This window comes from Phlebotomus papatasi, chromosome 3 (genome assembly GCF_024763615.1).
Source record: "Phlebotomus papatasi isolate M1 chromosome 3, Ppap_2.1, whole genome shotgun sequence".
NCBI classification, from domain to species: Eukaryota; Metazoa; Arthropoda; class Insecta; order Diptera; family Psychodidae; genus Phlebotomus; species Phlebotomus papatasi.
In genome coordinates, this window is record NC_077224.1 from 14,220,173 (window position 1) to 14,239,380 (window position 19,208).

The 19,208-nt window shown below is 34.1% G+C and overlaps 1 protein-coding gene across 1 annotated transcript; it reads left to right on the top strand.

Moving 5' to 3' along the window:
- Window positions 1–2,734: 2,734 nt before the first annotated feature.
- LOC129807804 (protein yellow) lies at window positions 2,735–18,511 on the top strand. The gene is made up of 3 exons (XM_055857297.1): window positions 2,735–3,602; window positions 14,411–14,782; window positions 17,442–18,511. Exons 1-3 carry the CDS (start codon window positions 3,371–3,373, stop codon window positions 18,320–18,322), a joined length of 1,485 nt encoding a protein of 494 aa, XP_055713272.1. The 5' UTR covers window positions 2,735–3,370; the 3' UTR covers window positions 18,323–18,511.
- Window positions 18,512–19,208: the final 697 nt, after the last annotated feature.

Genomic DNA, 19,208 nt, shown 5'->3' on the forward strand with positions numbered 1-19,208 from the left:
TTTTCGAAGCCAGAATATGTGCGAAGCCTGAAAGGCCTTCCTTATTAACCAAATTCCCGCCTTTTCCTTTCTCATTAAAGACGTATGTACAATAAATTATGGAATATTAGAGCAGCATTACAATTAATTAACATTTCTAGACTGATGTTATCCTAAAACGCCATTAAAACGTGAACCCATAAGTTGTCATGTCAAAGTCTTTTTGGTTAGACGTGAATTTCCGTTAGCAATATTCCAAAATGCCTTGAATAAATTTCGCTATTACCAGGCTAATGTCTTGTTTTTCCTTTCCGGAAAAGAAGTATTGGTTTCATTCTTTGATCTGGAATGCCTGCAAATTTGTTCTATTTTATTAATTTCAGGTTAGTCTATTTATTTACGGAAATAACTCAAGTCTCATTTATTTAGCACTTTTTTATATAAAAAGTGGATGCACTCTTAAATAGACAGTGATTGGCATAAACCTCAGTTGAATTCTAAGACGATAATTCGCTGAATCAACACCATCGATGCACAAAAAAAATTTCTTATTAAACTTTTCTGCCAGTCATTGCAAAAAATCGCAATAATTCATGACTTTGATTACTCTGGCTTGTTTACTTTGAGATATTAGGCCAAAAAACAATGATTGACGGAATGATTTCAGAATGTTGATTGAATTCCAACATTAATGATGATCCACTAGCAATCAATTAAAAAGACAAATCCATCAAATTGCGTGGAAATGCTTTCGCAGCAAATTTGCCATTGAATGTCATAACACGACATAAAAAGACGTAACATCATATTTTCTTTCAACTTTGCAAGAAGAGAAATGCAATTGCACTAAATTGTTCATCTTCACTGAGCTGCTAATGAACTAGAAATTACCTAAATGGACAAAATATTTTACTGGTTTCTTTGGAAGACTTCTGTACAAGGACACGTCGCTAAAATTTCTCCCGGTAGCATTTTTAATCTGATTTAATTAGTTTAAGCTAAAGCGAAAAATATTTGCAGCATTCCATGAAGCCTTGGCAAAACTGCGTGAACGCGTGCATGGATTTGGTTAATCGGAGCAGCAAATCATAATGCTATAATTTCGGAAACGCTTAGAAGAAGCAATATGCTGTTCGCAATATGCTAGTTAGAGGAGTCTTATTAGGAAAAGTTATTTAGATCCAGATAAAAGATGTTTTTTCCTTGGAAAGTGATCGTTTATCACTGATAACGTTGATTTTCAAAATAAAAACAATAAGCCAGAATGAAAACCAAAAGAAAATACGATACAAAGGTTTTAATATTGTTTTTGGAGAAGAATAAAAGCTAAAAAAAAATAACCATTTAGATGCATTAGAGTTTTTTAAATTAAAATTCAGATAATTTATTTATGAAGAAACATCGCTATAAAGAATCTTGGACCGTACGTGTCCAGGTTAAATAGAAAGGTTTTCACTCAATGTTTAATGAACATTGGACAATAATCATATTATTCTCAATTTTTACTTTGCCTTAAACTATTTCTTGGTTTTAGTTCCGAATATTAGTAAATAAGGTAAGTGCACCAAATTTCGGCCAGCTTACAATTTCGGCCACTTTTTTTGTTCCTCGAATTTCCATTAATTTTTAGTTTTTGCATATTGTAGAGATTATATAATGCAAAAAATTACAGAAAATGTCTCTTCGACGAACGAGATTATAATCTGTTCTGTGAGTTAAATCTGTTCAAAGATAGGCCATTCAAAGTTATTAAACTTTGACCTTGGGAAATTTCTATATCGAAATGCTTTTCGAACATAGGTGCCTAAGGACGAAATATACACCTTGGCTACCTCCGATATTCAAAAATGAGAAACCTAGGAGCCATTTTCGAAATAAACCAGAAAATGGTGTTGAAGGAAAAAGACTGTCTTAGATAATATTGACTTGTAGGGACGTCGTCGAAAACCGGAAGTCATTATCTCTCACCGTTTGGACTCTAGTCGTGACACAAGCTATCGAACAAATAAAAAATATTTTTTAGAAATATTTCAGAAATATACAACAATTACGAGTACTTCAGCGATTAACTACCGATTGAGTCCGACGTATCAGGGTTTGAAATTTCAACATTTTTCAAAAAATGTAAATTTAAACAAATTGATTAAAAATTAGACACACCAAAGTGCTTAAATAGGTGCCAAAAGACGAAATTCGAGGCGTTTTCGAAATAAGCCAAAAAAATATTTTTATTTTATTCCAATTTGTAGAGCGTATGGCCCATTCGACAATTGTTAACCCAGTCGAACCCACCAATCCCAATCCTTCATTCCTATGACACACCCAACCCATTATCCCTAGGCGGGTGCTGAAGGTTGCTGGGGCTTTTTTTCTTGTCAGCTGAGTGAGCATCAGTCGCCGTGGACGGTTCACTCCGAGGAAGTTGAAAGATAGGTGTCACCTTCAGGTCCTCATTTTCCCTTAATAAGTTATATTACTTCAGTGAGCCCCATCAGGGTTTACAAATGCCCAGTTTCAAGTATTTTAACATTATAATATTTAAGAAATTATTTTAAAATATTTGTAAATTAGAAATGCTATCATAAGTTCAATTACTAAATTACTTCTCTTTTTCCAACAACCAGCGAGTTTGAGCAATTATAAAAGCTCCATTCATCGCTCGTCAAATGTACAATTTGCTAGCAATGTCCTTTTCACTTATCTCACCGATTCCATCGACAATTGGAACACTCCCAATTTTCCATTGTACTGGGTCAATTGGGAGAGTGGTAATAAAAAAAATTAAACGCATGATTAGACCAGCGGGAAAATATGTGAAAATTACCTCAAATGGTCTTCCTAAGGTCACCAAGCTACCGGACGACGACGGTGCATTCTGTGGGCAATTCTTCAGGTGCTCTTGAACCTCATGCTCATCGAGAGTGAAGCACGACCGGGTTCAATAGCATGTTCCTTGAATGAGAGGGGTTTCAAACAATGTCCTATCACGGGCTAATTACCATCTGATTAAATGGGAAAAAATTGCTGCAAACTCCATCTCCTTGAGAAGTCTGATCACGATGGAGGCGGATAAGGCCCCTTTCTTTGGCCGAATTTGCCTCTTTTTATTCCTGCAATTAATTTGTGATCGAATGGGGGGATTTTGTGGCAAATTCTTGCAGTGAATTGAGTAAAAATTTAATCCACTTGGAGGAAATTAAGTGGGGGCTCAAATATAACACCGTGCCAAAGGCATTTGAGTCATCAGTTGGTTTTCAGTGAGGCTCAAATCAAGTCCCAGCACCAGGGATTATTGAGGAGTTTTGCCAAGAAGTGCTGTGAAAGTTGTTCCCCAAAGAGGACTACCAAGGACTCCTCGTAGTGCATTTAAAAAACCAACGTATCACAAAAAATGAAGATTGTGGTGACTTTAGCTGTGATTTTCGTGATTTTTCGCGATGTGGAATGTGTTGGGAAGCTCCAGGAGAGATTCAGGTGGAAGGAGCTGGATTTTGAGTTCCCGAATCCTCAACTGAAACAGAGAGCCCTCAACACTGGTAGCTACATCCCCAGGAATGGTCTTCCCGTAGGCATTGAACACTGGGGCAACAAACTTTTCGTCTCTGTGCCACGATGGAAGGATGGTAAGTCATTTAATTATTGCGCATCCAGCGAATTTTTTTTCACAACGCAATGAACAGTGGAAAATTTAATTACACAATTTAGGCCTTTATACTTAATGCTGAGACGGATTTTTTGCCCTTTCTGTTTTCATTTAATTTGACAAATTTGATCCAATTTCACTTGTCGCAATTGCGTAAGTTTAGATATAAATTCCGCCTACAATGAAATAAATAAGTCGTTAAAAAATCATAAATTTTCTATTTGATGATTGAAGAGAAAATTGAATCGATTTTTGGAGGTCGACTTGATCATTAATAAATAGAAAAAAAATATTTTAATGATTATATATAGATTTGTCGAAAAGATTTGTGACACTCAATAAAAAAAAGCTCATAATTCAATTTAAAGAAATGAAATGAGAGATTATGATGTCATAACAGATTTTAAAATAAATAAAAGAATAATATTTAAAATTTTTATATACAATATTACAGAAAATGATGCTGAAATTCCTTAAGGATGATATTTTCATCGTGTAATAAAACTAAATTTTTATTTGCGAATCAATCAAGAAGAGAAACTTACTAAATCCGGTGCAGTTTAAATAGGGAAGAGCGGCGTCAATTAACATTACTTTTAACAATTCTCTTTTTGTAATCAAACGAACTATATCCTATATATTCTGAATCAAAACAGGATTCAAAACTTAAAAAGGGGAAAGTAGGATACCATCGAACACGGGGTAGTACTGAATCCTGCGATTTTTTAATTAGATTTTAGACTTAAGAGGACGAAACTTGTATGCATTCGTAAATACCGTAATCTTTCCTTTACTTCTAGAACTAAACGATGGTCTTTACCGATCCGATCTACCGTGTCTGATCGGTGAGAACCGTTCTTAAACATTGGAATTAAAGAAGAGATTATGAACATTAGGGAGTCAAAGTTTTTTCATCAAAAAGCACTTACGGTACTATAAGGATGCTTGTCAGTTCCAAAATTAGTGTTCGGTGTTACCGTATGTTCGATGGCGCCCCAGTTTCCCCTACAATTATTTTCATGCTAAAATTAAACTTTTATGGGGACAAAGATATTAAGAGGATTAGAAGGAAAATCGCCTTCTACAAAATTCCAAATCAATGGATTTCTTATAAATATCTTCTGATTGCAAATCTATCAAGTCCTACGGTTGGAGACGGTAGGGCAGTTTCATAAAGCTGATTTTTTTCTAGACTAATTTGCTAAACGAATATAAACCATATTCAAACCAATTATGTTCCGTTTGATTTTTCTATATAAGTACTGTCTAAAAATATACAGGACAATTCCTAAATATTTATTTTTCATCATAAAAATCTTTATTTTCAAAAGTAATGGATGCGTTAAACTACCCCACCCTCCCCTAGCCGAGACGGAAGAAATAAAGTTACTTGTTTTGTGAGTTTTCGCCCTAGTCTGCACAATTCATTCTAAAGCTCATTGAAATATTTATAAATAAAATATATAATAAATAAATAAATATATCAAAACAATAATATAAAAAAATTAAATAAAATTGACTTTAATTTTGTGAAAAAATTGCAAAATTCAAGAATTTTTTACCTATATACGAGTACTCTGAAGAAAATGACTTGTTAAAGGAACAAATGGATTTTGTTGAAATTTTGTCAAAAGGATGTTATTGACCAATTTGACAAAACTTTTTCTTGCATTTTATATGGAAAAACATCCTTTTGACAAACTTTTAACAAGATCCAGTTGGCTGCCGATTTGACAAAACTTTTCTATATTCTGTATAGAAGAACATTCTTTTTACAATCTTGTCTTGTTAATTTGACAAAACATTTTTTTCAGAGTAGAAAGAATGTTTCGTAAAATTATTCGCAAATATTTGTGAATTCCTACCGAAGACTTACGAAATACTCGTAATTTGTACAACCCACTAAAAACTTTGTAAAGGTTTGTACTTTTTTACTTTTCACAAATTTTGTTCGTAACATGATCACTTGACGATCATTTTTATACTTTCACAAACATTTGCTCGTAATTTTTATTTGTCTGGCAGAAAATTACGAACAAATGACAAAATGCTACGATTTTTTTCTGCGTATTTACGAACATTTACGAACAAATGTTTGTAAAATAACAAAAAATGCTCATCAAATGATAATGTTACGACCAAAGTTTGTGAAAAAGTACAAATCTTTACAAACTTTTCAGTGGGTTATACAATTTACGAACATTCTTAAAGTTCTCAAGGAATTCAGAAGCATTTACGAACCATTTTACGAAATTTCTCTTCTGTTCAATCAATCAAAATTTTACTATAAAATTTTTTAGGTTAAGTCAGAGTACTAAAAATGTAGTTATTTTATTATTTCTTGAACTTATGAGGTAATAAATAAATATTTTCATATAGTTTTCTAAAAAAAAAACTAATCATAAATTAACTTCAACTCTTAGCCAATTCTGCAAAACAATATAGAGGAATAAAATAATTAAAATTGTATTGTGAATAATTGATGTTATGTTTAAAATACTTTAAATATTTGAAATTATTATTAAAAATAAATCCATTTAAATTATTATTTAAAAAATAGGTTTTTTGAGTAAAATTTTTAAATTATTTTTAAGGTTTTCATTAGACCTTTTAAATGTCAATATTATAAATATTTAAATAAGGTTAGGGGAAAGCGCTCTACCTTCGGATGACTCAAGCTTCGGACAACTCATTTTTTCTAAATTCTTAAAGGCTTTGACCCTTTTGACCCATTTGACCCATGATTCTATTCTGAACATTTGAGGCATTAGACTATCTATTAAAATTCAGTATTATTGTGATAGAAATTCATTAAAAACGTATTGGAAAGTGGAGTGGCAAGGCGTTCCAGGCTTTGCGAAATGCTCGAACTCGTGACTTAAATGCTATACCTCAAAAGTATTTTTGCATCATTTACCGTTTACAGATACTCAACCGATTTGAATCGATTCATAAATCAGTCAAAAGATTCTACAAAATAGTTTAAAGAGTAATAAAAATTATATTCGAACACAAATTACTTATCGGCGAATAACCGGTTCATTACCGGTTTACAACCGATTAGAACCGACTTATAAATCACTCAAAATATTTCCCAAAATACACCTCAGGAGTAATTGAATTGAATTTCGTATAAAAATTATTTATCGGTTATGAACCGGTTCACTACCGATTCAAAACTGTTTGGCACCGGTTCAGTTTTATAGGAAATTCCATACCTTTCCAACGAGCACAAACATGACCACATTCGCTTGATAAATGCGCTCTCAAGTGTCTTTTAAACTTTTGACCTTGAAAAACAATTATTAGGAATGATTCAACACTATTTTCGTGTAAGGACTAAATACGCGCCTGAGCAATCTCTAAAACTTATCCAAAAGAGAAAAAAAAAATTCATGACGCGTTTTCGAGCAATCCCAAAAAAAACATGGGAATGAGGAGCATGTTAACGATCCTTGGGTTGACTTATCGGGGGGTGGGGGTCCTCTTTAGGTCCCAAGTCGCTATCTCTAACCGTTCGGCCTCTAGAGCTGATGACAGCCGGACGTACAGACTGACAGACGGACAAACAGTGTGACGCCAAAAAACTCGAAACTTCAGATTTCCAAAATTCTACCAAAATACGACTCCTTGGGGAGTAAGGAGTCGAAATACATATATAACTCAAGATCGAGGGATTATATACAGTGGCAGCCAAAATATTAGAATCACTTTGCAAAGCTTATATTTTTTTAACTTTTGTATTTTTTCCCAATTTTTTAATATAATTCTGAAGTACAAATCTTCAAATTATTAGAATCGTAGAATAAGGGTTGTTTTGGCCGCTAGAAGTCTCTATTTTACACAGAATACGTCAATAGTAAAATTCATTTCAGCCAAAAAAAATTGGAAAACTATCATTTATTGTTTCTAAATATGGCTTTATTTAAACTTATTCGATTTATAGACCACATTCTTTAATTTAAATGAAAATGGTCCTATCGTGTTGTCCAAACGAAATTTCACTATTGATCTATTCTGTGAAAAATTGAGACCTCTAGCGACCAAAACAATACTCATTTGACGTAAGGTAATTATTTGAAAATTTCTTTATCAAAATTATTTCAACGAATTATTAATTTGATTATAATTCCGTTAAGTTGTCTCTCAGCTTAAGTCGTAAGTGTATCTAGGGCATAAGGCACTAAAGAAGGGTTTCTCGTCCTCAAAGGTTTAATAGAATCTTTATTTTACCCTTACTTAAAGGTCTTATTTTACTTCTAGTTAATTAAAGTGGCAGAGGTCACATAATTGCTGTAGGTGGTGCTGTAGTCTCAGATTTTAAATACAACCGTTAAACATTAAATTTGGGAAAAATAGTATTTCTAAATTTTAAATTCCCTAAGAAGAATCATAGATCCAATACAATGAGGTAATCCCATTGCCTCTCCATTCCTTACAGTGTTTCATGCACATGTTTTCCAAGTGCATTTGTTTTTTTTTACTTCCATAAACCTCAGTTTTTATTCCATCATATTAGTGACACCACTCAAAATCGTATTTAAATCAATAGAGCCTTAGTGTTTTTTGCCACCAATGTCTGCGAGGATTTCTTTGAAGTTTCAAAACACGAATTGAAATCTAGAGCAAATTATGATACAAACAATCTCGTGCCGTACGTTTTTAATTGATTTTTGCCCCGAGGGGTCAAGAGTGAGTCGCCCAACATCTCACGTAGAGACTTCCAATGAATAAATTTGTTAAAAATTATCCTAAGGCTTAATTGACGTTTTGAAGGGTGGATTTTTGGCAGTTAAAGCCTGAGTTTATTGTTGGTATCGCGGGTGAATAATCTCAAAATCACGGTCAAGTATTTTAAAGTGAGTGGTTCAATTGAAGCAAAACACGGGTCTAGACGCCGCTGTACAAAGTGATTCAATGGAGGTACATGGAGTAAAACAATGAAGCAATTGAAACGTGAAAAAAAAATTATGAGTAAAATATTTATGACCATTATGCAATTTAATAGTGAGCAAGGTGAATTAGAGACATTTTATGTATCTCAAGAGCGACTTTCCTCCGATCATAATCTCTTGACTGTACCAATCTTGGAACCATTAAGGCCACATTCTCATGCTGAAGAGTGAAAGCACAACAACAAGCCAAAAAAATCACAAAAACAGAATCAAGAGTATTTAGCACAAATTTTTCTCTATAACTTTTTCAATTGGAAATACATAATTGAATTTTATGATGTACTACTGAATAGTAAATGGGAAAGTTTTAACTACTAAAAAGTATCACTTGAGCTTCATGAAGTTCTTGTTTTGTCTTCTCTGAGGCCCATAAAATGCAACACCTCATAAATATGTAATTTAAGTTCTCACATTTGACTCTTAATTGTTGCCAATTATGAAATAGATTATAAATGGATAGCCTGAGAGAAGAAATGTTGAACAAAAAGAAAATAACAAGTATAATTAAACGCGATGCTTTTGTTGTACACACTAGGAGAATGATTAATAGTAACTTATAGCTGAATTAAACTTTGAATTCAATAATCAAGAAAATTAAATGAGTTGACTCTTTTGGATTTAGCATAGAAAATTATATTTTTTGGACAATTAATGACTGGAAATTTTAGATTAAAATTTTATATGATTACTTCCTTTTGTTTGACAAATTTTGGAAAAATAACAAATAGATTTAGTCAACACTGAAAAAATATTAAGTTTTTAAAGGTTTTAATACAGTACCTATTACCCATTCTTGTATTATAGTACCTAACACTGAGAGAAATCCGAAAAAGTTAAAATAACATTCCGGAAATGTTAATTTTACCCTGCAGTATTAATCCGAAATCAGTGTAAATATTACCCTTTTTAGGTGTATTGGGGGTTTAAATTAGCCTTTTTCATGTTAATCTGACTCTTAAAAAGGTGTAAAATTAACATTAAAAAATGTTGATATATTTTTACACCTAAAAGTGTTAAAGTTATGAGGAAAAAAAGTTGATCGCACCCTCTTTTTTTCTCAGTGTACAGTAGAGCCCCGCTATAGCCCATATTTGATCCCAGATTTGACACTTAAGTCGCACTATAATCCATGTCATTTTTTAAAATTATCAACGACTTTTAGTATTAAAATTGCTCGACGGCTTCCACTTTCTTTGTGATTGTGGTACTTATCCTCGCTTTCTTCATTATGGATCACAATTATCACAACTACTCAATAAAGTTTGCCAAAAATATTAAAATATTTATGACAACACTTCATGTCGCGTACTAATAAACATAACCTAACTTAAAATCAGTGTTTTGAAATCAACGGTCAATAAATTCTAGTCTATAGAGCGATGGCCTATAGCGGGACTCTACTGTACTATTCATTTACATGTAAGCATTAGAATTTTGAAGAATTTCGCCAAGCTTTATGGCCTCTACACACCAAAGAAAATTATGTCCATATTGAAGCAAATTGCCTATGCTTGTGTAGGAAAAACACTTCAATATGTACATAAATTCTTTTAGTGTTTAGGGGCCATTAGTTACGGTCTTCTAGGCAGACCCACGAGTTAAGCTGAGAGACGACTTAACTGAAAAATGATGGGAATCCATCCTAATCATTATTTTGATTATAATTACTTTAAGGCGTCTCTTGGCTGACCTAGGTCTGACAAGACGCTTAGTACGTTTTCTATTTGAGGTACATTTCAGTAAAAGTTTAATACGTGATTGCACAACTGATTATGGCGTTTTATCCTCGAACTTAGCAAAACGTTAGTTAAATTTATTATTATCTTTGAAGACATTTACACCGCAGCATTGAATTGATATTGAACTGTCCCAAAATCGGATTTCGGGACAGTTCAGTCTCAATCTAATGCGGCAGTGTAAATTACCTCAATAAAACCGTTTAGATCGTCGCCCCTGATTCAGACTAAATTGTTCCAAACTCCGATTTTGGGGCAATACAATCTGAATCCAATGCTGCGATGTAAATGGCCTCTTTGTTTTCATCTTAATCACTGAACGACCACATCTTAATCACTGAACTACCAAACCGGTCAAATTGACCGGTTGAGAAACTTTTTAAAACTAACACATATTTGAACGATACAATATCGCTATCAAATTTTGTAAATTTCTTAAAATATGCAAGTAATAAATTTTTCAGTGTTTCAATTTTATTTTTTTCCTCTTCTCCAAGAAAAATTTATTGAGTATCCTACTTAACGTAGTCTGTCATTTCACCGAGCGCACTAGGAAAAATCACCAAAAACGGTCGGTAGGTTTAGTGTTAAAATATTAATAAAATTTCATAATATTTTTCGATAAAAATATTAGATATTTAATTTTGTAAAATATTTTGTAAGATTTGATTGACTAAAAGATAAAACATTGTATGGGGACACTTCCGGTAATCGCCAGTGGAAATTTATTTCATCTCAATAAGAAAAACAAATTTTCTGTTTTGCCCAGAGCTTTCGGTCCGAATGTGGACCTTCTTCAGTGGCTACAGAAAATTTGATTTTCTTCTTGAGGTGAAATAAATTTCCACTGGCGATTACCGGAAGTGTCCCCACAGAATATCCATCACGCCAGCTCATTATTCAACGGTAAAATATTGCATCGGCCCTGTCAATTCTTCCTCTCAATTTATATACCTATGACCAATTCGACAGTTGTTAACCCGCTTCACGGTCTATTTCCGTAACAAGAGCCAAATCCTTATCCAGAAGCGGTTATAGAATGTGTCTGATCTTATCGAACTTAACCGTAACCGTACTTTATAGTGCGTGAAGAACATTTGCCACAAAAAGGTCGATTTTGCAATGTTGAACGATAAAATTTGGAGTATTATTTAAGTAAAACCCTTCTTAGACACTTAACCGGCGCTACCAGGGGCTACAACTAATTTCTGGTCATAGTTTAACTATAAATTCGTCTTCACTCAAACTTGCTGCACACTACTGTCTTTTAATTCCGAATTTCTAATGATCTGTTTCTTTCTGGACCATCGCAGACTAGGTCGGTTAGGTCAGTCTCTTCAAGGCTTAGAGCTTGTCTCTAAAGACTTTCTAAACTCGGTCGATTTTCCAAACTAGGTCATCGGAGTCTATTGAGATACATTTGCTTGACGAAAGGTATAAGCTAGAGATCCGTCTCTCTTCACATAGGGAGCCAAATATTTGTCGTAGAATACACTTTTCAAGTGAATACATGCGGAATTTCAGAGATGTAGTTCTATACAAGGGAACCTCACTTGAAAAAAGTGTACAAAATTTAGGAAAAAAAGAAAAGAAAAGTTTTCGGAAAGAAAAAGAAAAGAAAAGAAAAAAAGAAAGAAAGAAGAGCAAAGGAAAAATGAGAAAATGTTTAAAAAATAGTATTTGAATTTAAAATACTAAAAAAAATTTCACAAGCCTAATCAATTCTTTTTTGGTTAAGTTTTTTTTAATGTTGAAATTCACTAGTTCAAACGGTTATCTTCTAAATTCCAAGAAGAAATTTCTGGATGATGTTGGTGTCTGAGGACAAAATATCCACCTTGCTAACATCTAAAACATATCCAAAAACGAAAAGTATCGATAGTTTGGTTTTTGAGATAATCCCAAAAGAGTTGTTTCTGAAAGATCCAAGAAATGGAGGAGAGCTCAAGGAAAATCGCAATCAATGACGAAGAGCTAAAATTCCAGTTTTTTGTCCTTATGCACAAAATACGGAAATCTTTAAGATTGGAAAAGGACACACTTGTAAATGAAGTACAACTCAAAAGAAATTTTTATAAAATAAATAAAAAACCAGCTAAAAAATTAAGATTTTTTTTTATAATAAGAAAAAAGAGAAAGACGGAAAAAAAAGAAAAGAAAAAAGTAAAAAAAAAAGAAAAAAGGAAGAAAAAAGATGTGTACAAATTTATTGAAGTGATGTACCCTTGGTTCTATACAGTAGATCCTTTTACTATACTCTCACGGTACTGGACCGAAATAATACTTAAATACCGAATTCTGGACTTCCAATTCGAGGATGGTCTTATTGAGGAAACTTCTATCTGATTCTAAAGTAGCCTACCTGTCCCCCGTACGGAACCTAAAGTGATCCGTTTGGAACCCGGCAAAGGAAAAAGAATAGGACTCTGGAACTAGGGGATCTTCAGAGAGTATTCAAGTTGGAGAGTAGCATCAAACCGTTCTCTGGAAGTATTTAGGACCGGTAGCTAAATTACCTTAAGCTTAAGCTACTGGTCTTAGCTTATGCTTAAGCGGAGTAGCTTAAGACTGCGGCAGTCGTCAGTACTGATTCTAAGTGAATCATATCACTTTCTGCTGACTAGTACAGTGGTCTTTATGACAAATGGGTGCTTTGATGAATCCTCCCTTCCTTCCTTTATTTGAAAAGATAAATGAATCCTCCAAGGATTGTTGACCCAGATTAGAAGAAGGAGTTCAAAACCTCGAAGTCTTGTAACCTCATTCGGAAATAGCATTTGACCAACCCCGATGCTCCCTGTAAGTTTTACCAGAGTATAGCTTTTTACCAGCCAACTATGTAAGATAGAATAGCCCAATTCAGCACCTGATCCAAACGAGAATACAGATTTTCTCCTTAAAAAATAAATTACTAATTTTATGTTTACATTTATTATCCAATTCACAGCCTTGTTTTTTGGTTATTTGCGCCCTAGATGAATTGAAAATGCATTTATATTGACGGATTTAAAATATCTTATTTGGAGTAGGTTCTCAATTACGTTATTCTACCCTACTTCGTTTATGTAAGGGATTACAAATTCAGAAGTGGGATGCTCATACAAAAGTGAACCAGGTATAAAGCCAGTTGTGGTAGTAGTACTTTAATCATGATGCAATTTCGATGGGAGACATGGAGACATCTTCAATTCTCCGTTTTCCATTAAAAATATTATTTAACCTCTTTTGCATCTTTTGGAACTCTGAAGAGGTCCCATATCACAATGTGAATCTTCTGAGAAAAACTATTTTTTAAGACTATGTATAATCGATAAAAATCCGATTCATTTAGACGATTAAAACTATTAGGGTGTCCAAATCTAGGACATTTTCGAGGGGGTCTAGAGCTGAAATATTTTTTATCAAAAATCGTGAAATAGGATTGCTGAATACGGTCGGCAGAGAGTCATATGTATAACACTGAGAAAAAAAGAGGGTGCGATTAACTTTTTTTCCTCATAACTTTAACACTTTTTATGTGTAAAAATATATCAACATTTTTTAATGTTAATTTTCCACCTTTTGAGGGTAAAATTAACATGAAAAAGGGTAACCTTAACTCCTAATACGCCTAAAAAGGGTAATATTTACACCGATTTCGGATCAATACTGCAGGGTAAAATTAACATTTCCGGAATGTTATTTTAACTTTTTCGGATTTCTCTCAGAAGTCTTATCATTGTTAACACATTATAATCACGAAATGGTCAGTCCCTTGTAGATAGGTCTGGAATGCTGTTCTTGAATGAGGATGTCTATTTAGTGATAATTTTTCCAAGTATTTTTTGAGCTTTTTCTGAACAGTGTTAATGCCTATTAAAAATATTTTATTTTTAAATAAAGCATAAACTTTAGTACTTGTTTCAAATGTTTACAATAGAGCAATAGAGCTAAAATCGTAATATAAATCTCTATATGTACTCTGCGAACCTATTTCTAACAGTGTGGCCGAATAATTTATTTATTGCATCATTTGCGGTTAAAACTTCCACGCAATATCAATAAAATGTATCGCGGTGTGTTTTATTAATTCTATGTTGTCTGTGGCTTTATTTTAGGAATTCCCGCCACTCTGACGTACATTGATCTCGACAAGACACCATCGGGATCTCCAGCTCTGATTCCCTACCCAGACTGGAAGAGCAATGCCCCTGAAGATTGTCCAAATGGCCTCAACACCGTCTACCGGATCAAGGCGGACATCTGTGGAAGACTCTGGGTTCTGGACACTGGAACTCTGGGCATCGGCAACGCCACGAGGAATCCCTGTCCCTATGCCCTAAATGTCTTCGATCTTGGCACCAACAGACGCATCAGACGCTACGTCCTCCGACCAGAGGACACAAACATGAACACCTTCATTGCCAACATTGCCATTGACATTGGTGCCACCTGCGAGGATACCTACGCCTACATGTCCGATGAACTGGGTGAGTACAAGAAGCCAATAGACCGAAGATCTGCAGACAAAGAGGGTTGAGTCACTAAATGCCCAACGGGAGAATTGTCTGCCCGGTCTGCCCACATTCACTCTCCACGTTATTCGCGTTTTGAAATGAGAAGGGCAGATACGCAATTACATGGCTAAAATATTACGAGTTCTGTGGTATTCGTGGGGCTTTCAATTGAGATCAACGCAAAATCAATAATGCGGTAAAAAACATTAACTCTAAATTCAGGTAATTCCACAAACTATTGGGAAATATTCTAATGTGAGGTGCTTAAATGTTGTCTATTTGGTTTTAAAATTATATCAGCTCTTAAAATCTCGAATATGAGTGATTTACTCAGCAAAAGAAGTACTAATTATGCAATACTGATTGTTGGTAATTAATTTCAACTAATTCGCGAACTAGACGAATGCAAGGTACTTTGAGGCTATATTTAACTTAAATTGTCTTATTTGATTTATGACATTCTGGAGATGAAGTTTAATTGGTACATAAAACTGAAGCGATATTTATTCTAAATTGTTATTAGATAACTTACAGAATTTTACAATTTAATAATTTACAGAAGAAGTAAAAATCTTGTAGCCAACCTACGTTTCACAAGCTTTTATAAGCTTAGGCAAATTAAACGTAAGAAGTCGATCTTTTCTGCCTTTGATACTTAACCATTCGAAGTTCTGAACCGCTTTTAAACGATTTTAGACATATACAGAAATTCTCAAACATTTTTGATTTATTCCTTTATAGTCTAGCTTTAATCTGTGACAGTAAAGTTTTGACAATCCATGTAAAGCTACAGTAGTTGTGGCTGAAATATTCTACTTTCGAATTTCGAAAATCAATATTTCGATTTTAGTGTCGTCAAGTGGCGCAAAGTTATGATAATCTGAAGAGTTGATTCAGCGAGATCTTTTATTCGTCTTATTGTTAAACAAATTATGATCAAGTATTATAAACATTAGGGACAATTTCGAAATTTGTAAACCTGTCAGCCCTATCAATAACCTACTTGAAACAGACCACAAAAACTATGAATTCTATTAGCATTGCTGAGATGAATTCTCGAATTCAATCAAATATATCAATTGACTTTCGAAAGGTTTTATAACTTCGAACAGGAGAGGAATTCTGGAACGCTCTGGCAATGCCATATGACAAATTGGGTTCGAATCTTAGAAGAGCTTTTTCGAAAATGCGATTCTGTAACCGTGACATTGCCATTTCAGCTCACGAGGCATTGTAAGAAGTCACATATTTGAGATTTCTGGCACTTAAAATGACAATGAATGATGTTAAACAAATCAACCAAGACGTATTGCATTTTCATAAAATCATCAAGTAAAGGGATTTCATTAAAAATTCAATGAATTGCATTTTCGAACTCATATGATATGACAAAAAAAGCTCGAATGACATTGTCAGGTTTCGATCTCATGCGTGACAATGCCACGAAAATTACAGAATTCCCCTACAGGTCCTTTTCATTGCACACAGTCAATGAATTTGATTAGTAGCCATTATTTTAGGTACGATCGTAAATATTCGTCAAGAAATTTTCGCGATTTGAGAGACCTTTGTACTCTACAAATTAGATTTGTACTCTACCATTTGTAGCTTTGTACTCTACCGATTAGAATGATTTTCAAAGAGCACTTCAAAACCTGTTGAAACTTCGAATGGTTGATCGAATGAAAAATGTAAATAAAAGTATGTAAAAAACTACGCAAAAAATTAGAATTATTCTAATAAAAATAATTAAAGAACCGCCATTTAAATGTAAAGTTTAAAATTTCGTCTCTCTGTCACCTGTTGAAAAATTAAAAGTTAAAATCGAAAGTAAAAAATAGCCCTTAAGCAGCTAATGTCGTAATTTGAAATCGTCTACGCTCGTTTTTTGAATGTGTCTGGTTATGAGTTTTATGTGACTTTCCCCTTTTAACAAGTCTGCTTAAGTATTAATAGTAACTACAATTAAGTTTTTTTTCTTCAGATTTTTTGAAGTTGAAACCAAAAATAATGATACCTGATACGTTATTTTTCTTAGAAAATAATTCAATTTCGAAATTTTGTATGATGGAATATGAAAATAAATCACAAACCTTTTATTAAAAGAATATGAGGATATCTAAATAATTTTCAACATTTTTCACTCAGAAGTTACTGAAGTTACAGAAGTTACAGAAGTTCGAAAATCAAAAAGCATTTGCACTCTTACGGCAAATACGCGAACTTATTTTTCGAAATGCAACTGATTTTAATCTAATTCATCCTGTTATTGGTTGGATCTTTTAAGCATTTATGGATTTAGAAAATCAAAGAACGTCTGGCATTTTACCTGAAGATTAAAATATTTATTATTGACTATATAAAATTTTCTAATTGCTCAATTAAGATACTATACAAAAATTCGCCACAGACAGACAAATTGTAAAATTACCTTGCTCAATGTGTATTTCATTGATTGATTATTTCACTTAACAACTTGCACTATAAAATCTTAAAAGAGTACAGCTTTTTATGGCTGTCAATAAATCTCAATATTTAACTGTTAACACTATAAATCATTAGATCAATAAAATGCAAATTGCCTTTGGGAGATCATGAAGAAGAAAGTAAAAGTTATGAATTTCTTTCTCAGGCTATGGGCTTATTGTCTACTCGTGGGAGAAGAACAAGTCCTGGCGCTTCGATCACAGTTACTTCTATCCCGATCCCCTGCGAGGAGACTTCAATATTGGAGGTCTGAACTTCCAATGGGGAGAGGAAGGTATCTTCGGTCTGGCTCTGTCACCCTTCAACCCTGATGGCTACAGGACGCTCTTCTTTAGTCCCTTGGCTAGTCATCGAGAATTTGCTGTATCTACGAAGATCCTGCGGGATGAGAGTCGAGTAGAGGACTCCTACCATGACTTTACATTCCTGGAGGAACGATCACCCCTTGGCCATACAACATCTCGTGTCATGAGCGATCATGGAGTGATGCTTTTCAATCTTATCGACCAGAACGCCGTTGGATGCTGGCATGCTTCCCTGCCGTACACTCCTCGCTACCACGATGTTGTCGACCGAGACGACGAAGCCCTGATCTTCCCCGCTGACGTCAAGATCGACTTTAACAATGACGTTTGGGTGATCTCCGACAGGATGCCCAACTTCCTCATCGCCGAACTGGACTACAAAGACATCAACTTCCGCATCTTCCAAGCTCCACTTCACAGGCTCATCTCTGGAACAATCTGTGATGTCAACAAACCCATTCACGGCCATATTCATGGTCATCACTACGCTCCTCTGGATCAGATCTCTAGCCCTCAGTTGATCTCTCAGCCAGCACCAACATCCCCTCCCAGATCTTCATACACTCCCAAGGCCTATTTCTTCAATTCGCACAATGGAGTGTCCCTGGAGATGTCCTCACCAGTGGAGTACCATCATTTCCAGAGCACTCCCTCAGGCTACCACGGCTTCAAGGCTAAATACTCACCAGTTGGACAGCTGTGGACACGCAAATACTGGTGATTTGTACCTCAGGATTCCTGCTAATTTATTCCATCAATTCATGGCCTGACGAAGGCTCTCCAGTAACATCCTCAATTGGACTTTTGTACTGTATCAAGCATTTTGTAATAAAAGAGATTTCGTTAAAATTTAAAATACTTTAAGCAAAATAGGAGAGAATTATGTACGAAATAAAAAGAGTATTTTATATTTCTTTGTGTTTTGAATTTCATGAATTTGAGAGAACTGATGGCTCGAACAGAATCCTTGGAATCTAAAAGTAAAATCCTGAGACTTATAGGTTTGACTTGGAATTTTTCTGGGGACACTAGGTGAATGTTGGCATGGTTCGCACAGAGCGAACCTTCAAACAACGCAAATTGTCTCTTTGTTTGCAAAGAGCTAATTCGTCATTTCTTAGTCATAAGATAGATAATTATTAAGCTCATGAAACGAGATGAGAAATGGTAAGTCAGCTCTTTGCAAACAAAGAGAAAATTCGCATCGTTTGAAGGTTCACTCTGTGCGGACCATGCCTACATTCCCTTAATTACAGAAATCATATCGACATAAGGCTTAAAGCCTCTGCATAGCTGTAATGCTAGATGATTTTCTCGCTTAATTATTTATATTTTTTCAATGTTTATAAAATGAATTGAAGTAGCATAGTTGCCAAATTATTTATTCCTAAAGAAATTTCAACATCTTTTTTAAAAAGAAGAATAGAAATTTCATTTTAATTCGAACGATTCCTGAAGTCAACCGACTCTTTAATTCAATCGTTTCCGTAGTGCAACTGACTTCTCAGGTTCAATTCAAGTCAGTCACTAGCTCTGGTCAACCAGTTGGTCATACAGCTCTTCAATTCGACTATTTCCTCTGATTGACCCATTTTTTCAAATCGATC